We start from the raw sequence: 6910 nt of genomic DNA on the forward strand, positions 1-6910 counted from the left end.
AGTTCCTGATCCAACGTTGGACGGTTCTACAGGTCGCTCCTCAGTCCCAGCTTTTATAATGCTAAATCTGTCACAACATATAGAGGATTTTTCATACCCAGGAAAAAGATTACACATTTTATTCCTACGATCAATTATTTTATTCTAGGATAGATTAGCCATAATAAAGCAGGCCGGTCATTAGCTCGATAGAATAGAAAAAATCTCATAAAGCCTATATTTTTAAAATTAAAGTGAAGGTTAATTTGGATGAATTAGTGCCCGGTTTTTATTTATCTTATTAAAAACAAGAGCACTTTAATTAATCAAAATTGAAATTTCACTCCTTTTCTTCAAAACGTACCTTTTTAATCCTGACAGTCGCTGCAGCGCTTCCTCCGCCCATCGTAAGCCCTCTTTGCGGGTCCAAAATGATGAATCCGTCTTCCTCCAATCACGGCGTTGCATCAGGCCATGATCCCCCCGGGGGGAAGCCGTGATTGGAGGAAGTCGGATTTGTAATTTCTGATGTAAGAAGAGGCTTCGGACAGCCGGGGGAAGCGCTGTAGCGGCTTTCAGGATTAAAAGGTAAGTTTTTGAAGAAAAGGAGTGAAATGTTAATTTTGATGAATTAAAGTGTCCTTGTTTCTAATAGGTTTATTTAAAAACAGGCATTAATTCATCCAACTAGACCTTCACTTTAAAGATGACCAGGGTAATAACCAGTATTTCTCTTGATCTATTGTCAAAACTTTTAAAACTTACTTTCAAAACCTTTATAATATTGGTACTTTTCTTGTAAACACCTATAATGAAAAAATGAGTTAATATAGACTCTTACCTGTCCAGTTTACATTTGCCACCACTCTCAACATTCCAAAAAGATAAGCTGGACAATCCAATAACATTAGAGGAGATAAAATCTTTTATAAAAGAGCTACCATCCAGGCCCAAATGGTTTTGATTACAAATAGTACTCTTTGTTTCAGGAGGAACTCCTTCCCCACCTTTTAAATTTCTCTAGATCCATAGACGATTCAAAAGCTTTTTCGGCTGGATCCTTGAAGGGCCATATTATTTTGCTTCTCAAATCAAACAAATCCCTGGAAAAATCCTCTAGTTATCGGCCTATCTCCCTCTTGAATTCTGATGTCAAATTGTATGCAAAGGTGATGGTAATTATTTAAAGGGACAGTCTACCATAGAACTGTTATTGTTTTAAAAGATAGATAATCCCTTTAATTACCCATTCCCCAGTTTTGCAAAACCAACACAGTTATATTAATATACTTTTACCTCTGTGATTACCTTGTATCTAGGAACCTTCTTCCAGCCCCCTGATCACATGACTGTGACTTGTTATTATCTAGTCTTAAATTTAGCATTGTTTTGTGCTAGATTTTAAATAACCCTCTGTGCCTGAACACAGTGTTATCTATATGGCCCATGTGTACTTTCTGTCTCTTTGTGTTGAAAAGAGATTTAAAAAGCATGTGATAAGAGGCAGCCCTCAAAGGCTTAGAAATTAGCATATGAGTCTACCTACATTTAGTTTAAACTAAGAATACTAAGAGAAAAAAGCAAATTTGATGATAAAAGTAAATTGGAAAGTTGATTAAAATTAAAAGTCCTATCTGAATAATAAAAGTTTAATTTATACTAGACTGTCCCTTTAAATCTTATTATATCGGATCTCATTCACTTGGACCAGGTTGATTATATCCCCAAAAGGGAGATGAAAGACAACACGGTGAGGACTTGGAACCTAATCTATCATGCACAGGATAGAGGGATACCTATGATCCTTATGTCCATGGACGCAGAAAAGGCCTTTGACTATATTGATTGGAACTTATTGTGTTCAATACTGCATCATATGAATTTTAGACCTTTAATTTGTTATCTAAATTTGCCATAAATACATCAAAGTCAGAAGTCCTAAATATTAATTTTGACAAAGACATTGAAAAAAGTCAAGAGAGTAACACCCTTTGAGCCGTGCATATATATGTTGCAACATCGAGGAGTTAAATTAGCGGCCTTTACAGAATACATTTTTTAGGGCTAATGTTATCGCCATCAAAGGTGCTATCCTCAGTGATCTGTCCTCATGGTGATCCAAAAAGCTATCATGGTTAGGAAGGATGAATGTTTTCCCTAGATTATATTTACTTTAAACTCTGCCGATTCCTCTACCAATAATTTATCTTTCAAGCATACAAAAAGCATTTAGCAACTTTGTTTGATACACAAAATGCCCTAAGACAAATAGGACAGTGGTGCAAACCCTGAGACTACAGGGAGGGTTTGGGATGCCCAATTTAGTATTATATTGCTATGCCATATTTTTACAAGGATTGTAGACTGGTGCATCCATTATAATCATTAATGCTGGGTCCCATAAGAGCATATATAACATCAGGAGTGACCCATTTAGGTAGGTTTTGTTGGAGTTTGAAAAACTTGGAATATAAAGTATCCTACCATAATCCATTACTTAAAGACACGTTCTGTGTGTGGGAACAAGTATTACATTCAAACCCCAATATATCATCTAGACCTTCCCACTAAATTTACTGCTAGAAAATGGGGGATTTTATTATAGGTAACAATTTAAAGGACTCAGTTACCCTTGATTTTAATCATGACCTCCATATACATTCATTGATTGTTAATGAAAAATTCCAATCCCAATCAGAATTGATTGACCAAGGATATATTTTAAGAATTGTTTCACCTATAGACGTAAATAATTTCATAATACAGCATAAATACTCTAGAAATATGGTCTGACCTTAAAATAATTCTTGAAAGTTTATGTGTGAGGACCCCTCCTGTTGGTCATATCCTATCTACTGTATATAAAGTATTACTATATCTTGAGAGCTGGGAGGATGTTTTAGGGATAATGGTATTACCACAGACAGGGATGACTCTATTTCAAATTATTATGAAAACATCTATTTCTGAGCTATGCTAGATATAAATCGTTTACACAAGTGGTACCTCCCCCCACCACCGCAAATGACTTCGTTTTTTACCACACCAAGAGGAATAGATGTTGGAGATGTGGCCTTGAAGGAAGTGGTGTAACACATAGTTCGTGGTGGCGTAATTTCATACAAACCTTTTGGAGGGAGGCCTTAGTGGAAGTTGAGGTCATTTTGGGTAAACAGTTTCCTTTAGATCCCCTACTGTGAACAAATACCCTAATATTAAATACAAACCCAAGTAAAAAAAGTTTTAAGTTATGACCAATAGTGTTTAATAGATAAAAAACTGGATGAGCAAAGAGACAGCAATCTTGTCATTGTGGGTTAGCAAAATGTTAAGTTTTTAGAACTAGAGGAATATTATTATCTTAAAAATAATAAGATGGAAACTTAAGCTGAAATGTTATATGGGAACAATATATACAACAGAGAAATAACCCTCCTTCCTAATTCTTCCATATTCCGTTGTAACAAATAATTTGATGTAAATTATAGTGGATGCCAGCAAATAAAGTAAGCTAAATATTTTGGATCCGTGATAAAACACCCTCAGTAGCAGGCCTACTCAACAGAGGACACCCCCCAAAGGTAACTCAGTAGTAAGCAATAGTTATAATATACATGCTGCTCTGTATAATGATTTTGAGGATAGATAGATAGATAGATATATAGATAGATGGACCTGCAACCTACACTAATAAAAGACTCCCCTGCCTTTGGATCGTACACATTCTGCACACTCCTGTGTATAGACTGGCTGCTATGGGCCCCCAAGCACTTGGACCGTGGTGCCACCGTACCTGCTGCACCAATGGTAGTTCCCCTCCTGAAAACACTCCATTACTGGTGAATTCCTAAAGAGATTTTGGTTCTGAATATACATTCTCAATAGCTGTGTATTTTGGGGGAGCGGTGGGGAACATCCTTAATTATATACTTAATCTTCTGGAACAGCTGCATTTTCTTGGAGAAATATTTATAATATCTATGATTTCTAGTAGAATAAAATGCACCTGTTTTATTCAAAAAATGACTTGTTCACTACTACTGAATTAAACAAGCTTCTGTGAGTTTTTGTGCTGTATTTAATAAATATGAGACATTGAGTACCATTAAATTGGTTAATAATAACAACTATTACTATTCAGCTGCCGATTTGGTTAATTCTGAGAGCGAGCGCTGAAAAAGCGATTTGAGTCAGCCTGGGAGAAAGGCGCTATATAAATACTAGTTATTATTATTATTATCTAAAGCTTGAAATTGCACCAAAACATACTATTTTATGTTAGCATGTGTTACTACCAGTTTTTAATATTAAAGCACAATTTAGGATGTTATCAGATGATTAACCTGACATATGCACTAATGATCTTTTTTTTATGGAGACATCAATTCAGGGGGCTACACTATTGCATAAGTGGTTATTGTATAGGAGTAAAAATGTAAAGTTCACCCAATAAATCCATACATTTTCAGTAGAGTTAATACTTTAGAGTTCATTTAACAACCCGGCCAAGCCACTGGGGATTGAGGAACACCACTTTATAGATTGCTAAACAGGTTAGGAAGCAGCGGTCTGATGACAGCTTCTTCTTAACTATCAGTTGCGGGCTCACTCATGTGAGCCTGCAGCCAAAGGAGCTCCAAAGCTGCGTTCATAGTTTTCTTAAATGGTGCCCTTTGTATTGAACTATGTCTGGTTCTAGAAATAAGAGTGAGTTCTTAAAATAAGTAACTTTTTACAATTAACTTTATTAGTGGTATGTGTATTTTTCTTGTAAAATCAGTTAATTTCTTATTGTTATTTTTGTGCCCATATTCCCTTATGAAGGGTTTTAAAAGGAACATTAAGCACCCATTGTTTTGTGTATAAATTGTGCTTTCTCCCACACTCCCTAAAGATACCAAAATGTAAAATATGTAACCAAGGTGTTTCAAATTGCTGCAAATTGCCTAAACCAGCTATCTGATTTGCTTTTTGGCCTGTCAAGGGACAAAACACATTTTTTTTTCTCACAAAAACAAGAGGTGTTTAATATCCCCTTAAAATGGAACATATTTTACTCCAGCCAATCAAATCTTTTCACATTACTTATTCATGTTTAACGCCTTATACAGTAAAGTTCTTATTGTTTTAGAAAACAGAACTGAATTTTCACAACAGTAAATCAGGCCAAATACAACTGTGTAAGTACTGCAACTTAACCAAAAATAAATTTTATATATTTGCACAGTTTAAACACATTTTAGAACTTAAAACATTGTCAAAAAGAAACCACAAACTATTCCAAAACAAATAATTTACTACAACTCATCATGCCGGTAGACATTGTATTCCTTTGCAGATATAAAACCGTCACCATTATAATCATTTCTCTTAAATATATCTGTTAAAATCAAGCCATGTACGGACGGGTCTCGCTGTTTCCCATCTTTCTTAAACTCTTCCGTTAAATAATGACTTATCTGTATAAAAATGAAAAAAAGATAATGATATTATTAATTTAAATGAAGTATAATTTAAGACATTCAAAAAAACAAAAAAAAAAAAAAAAAAGGTTACAACGCACATATTGAATATCAGCTCTATTCTGTGGTTATGTTTAGTGACAGCATGATTGATATTGGCTTGTCACTGAATGAAGAATATTGCCTTTTTGCCTTTTAAAGTGACCAGCCCACTAAAGCACTGCTGACTCCAGCCCCCAATAACTACTAATATCTTTATCATTTCATAAAAGTTCCAGTTTTACTGCTCAGTCAATATAAGTGCAACCTCCTTTTACCTAATCTTCCACAATAAAATAAAATAAATAGAGTACATAAGTCAGTGGCTCTGCGGACGCATAGGCATTGTAGCCTTTAGGGTGCAGGTGGGTATGGCTTCTGAATAGCCCCATGAGTGCAAAAAACAATATCAGAATCTGATGGGCAGTCCAGGACTAGGTAATTAAAAAAAATGTGTTTCATTTTAACAGTAAAAAGGGAGGTCTTCAAACATCTTATCAGGGGTAAGTGTATGGAACGGGGGATTGCTGTATCTTACATTTACTTGTAAGTTGGAAATGCTCTCCCCCCACTGATATGAACAAAGAACTAGCGGGGTCTCTCTTTAGCCATAATAATTGCTAATCTATTTATTTTTTATTGTTATTAAAGTAAGAGTACAATCATGAGCAGGATAATAACATATCACCTGTGTATACTCTTACAATATTCTTTATAAGAGTAAATAATAGTATAAACACTATAGAACATGTAACATTTTTGAAATGTACACTAGCTGTTTGACAATTAAAATATTCAAAAACTAGCATCGTTTACTTAATGACATGAAGTCAAATTATAGTCGTTATTTATCCTGCAGGAGAGAGTGTCAATGAAAATAAATAAAACCAAAAGAGAAAGAGGGGGAGGGTATATCCTTGTACTACTCTTGTAGACCGTAAGAACAGCCTTATAGAATTCAAACTAGGGGCCTAAGTTAAATTTAAGAAGAGTCCTGTAACACATGTTTATTTGAGTCCCAGTAAAATTTTATATTATAATAATTGTCCAGATTATTGAGTCTATAGTAAGTATATTCGTCTAATGGTAGGATATCCACCTTCTCTAATATGTCGGAATATGGTTGCTCTGTTGATCCTAGGTTTGCTTTCCCCCCAAACATATACATTTAGAATATGTTGTAATCTACTTATGAAGGTGGGTGAAAAGGAAACTGGTACTGCTTGCATAAAAAAGTAACCAGGGCAGGATATTACTTTTTAGTGTTTGTAGTCTACCCCACCAAGAAAAAGTGCGATCTTTCCAGGTATTAAGATCTTTTTTACATTTTCCACTTGTCCATTAAAATCCTTTGATGTAGCAGTTGGCTCTTTGGGGTTAAATAAATTCCTAAATATTTTTTGGCTTTTGGTTGGAGTCTATAGGGCCAA

The 6910-nt window shown here is 34.8% G+C and overlaps 1 protein-coding gene across 2 annotated transcripts in view; it reads right to left on the bottom strand.

Moving 5' to 3' along the window:
* Nucleotides 1-4704: 4704 nt before the first annotated feature.
* Nucleotides 4705-6910, bottom strand: part of FKBP7 (FKBP prolyl isomerase 7) — a 98681-nt gene continuing 96475 nt past the window's right edge. The window contains exon 4 of one of the 2 annotated variants that reach the window (XM_053698508.1): nt 4705-5438. In XM_053698508.1, the coding sequence (XP_053554483.1) occupies nt 5277-5438 (162 nt within the window). In that variant the 3' untranslated portion in view covers nt 4705-5276. The remainder of the gene's footprint in view (nt 5439-6910) is intronic. The other variant, XM_053698509.1, reaches the window with a different exon arrangement.

The sequence above is a fragment of the Bombina bombina genome, chromosome 1 (genome assembly GCF_027579735.1).
Source record: "Bombina bombina isolate aBomBom1 chromosome 1, aBomBom1.pri, whole genome shotgun sequence".
NCBI classification, from domain to species: domain Eukaryota; kingdom Metazoa; phylum Chordata; class Amphibia; order Anura; family Bombinatoridae; genus Bombina; species Bombina bombina.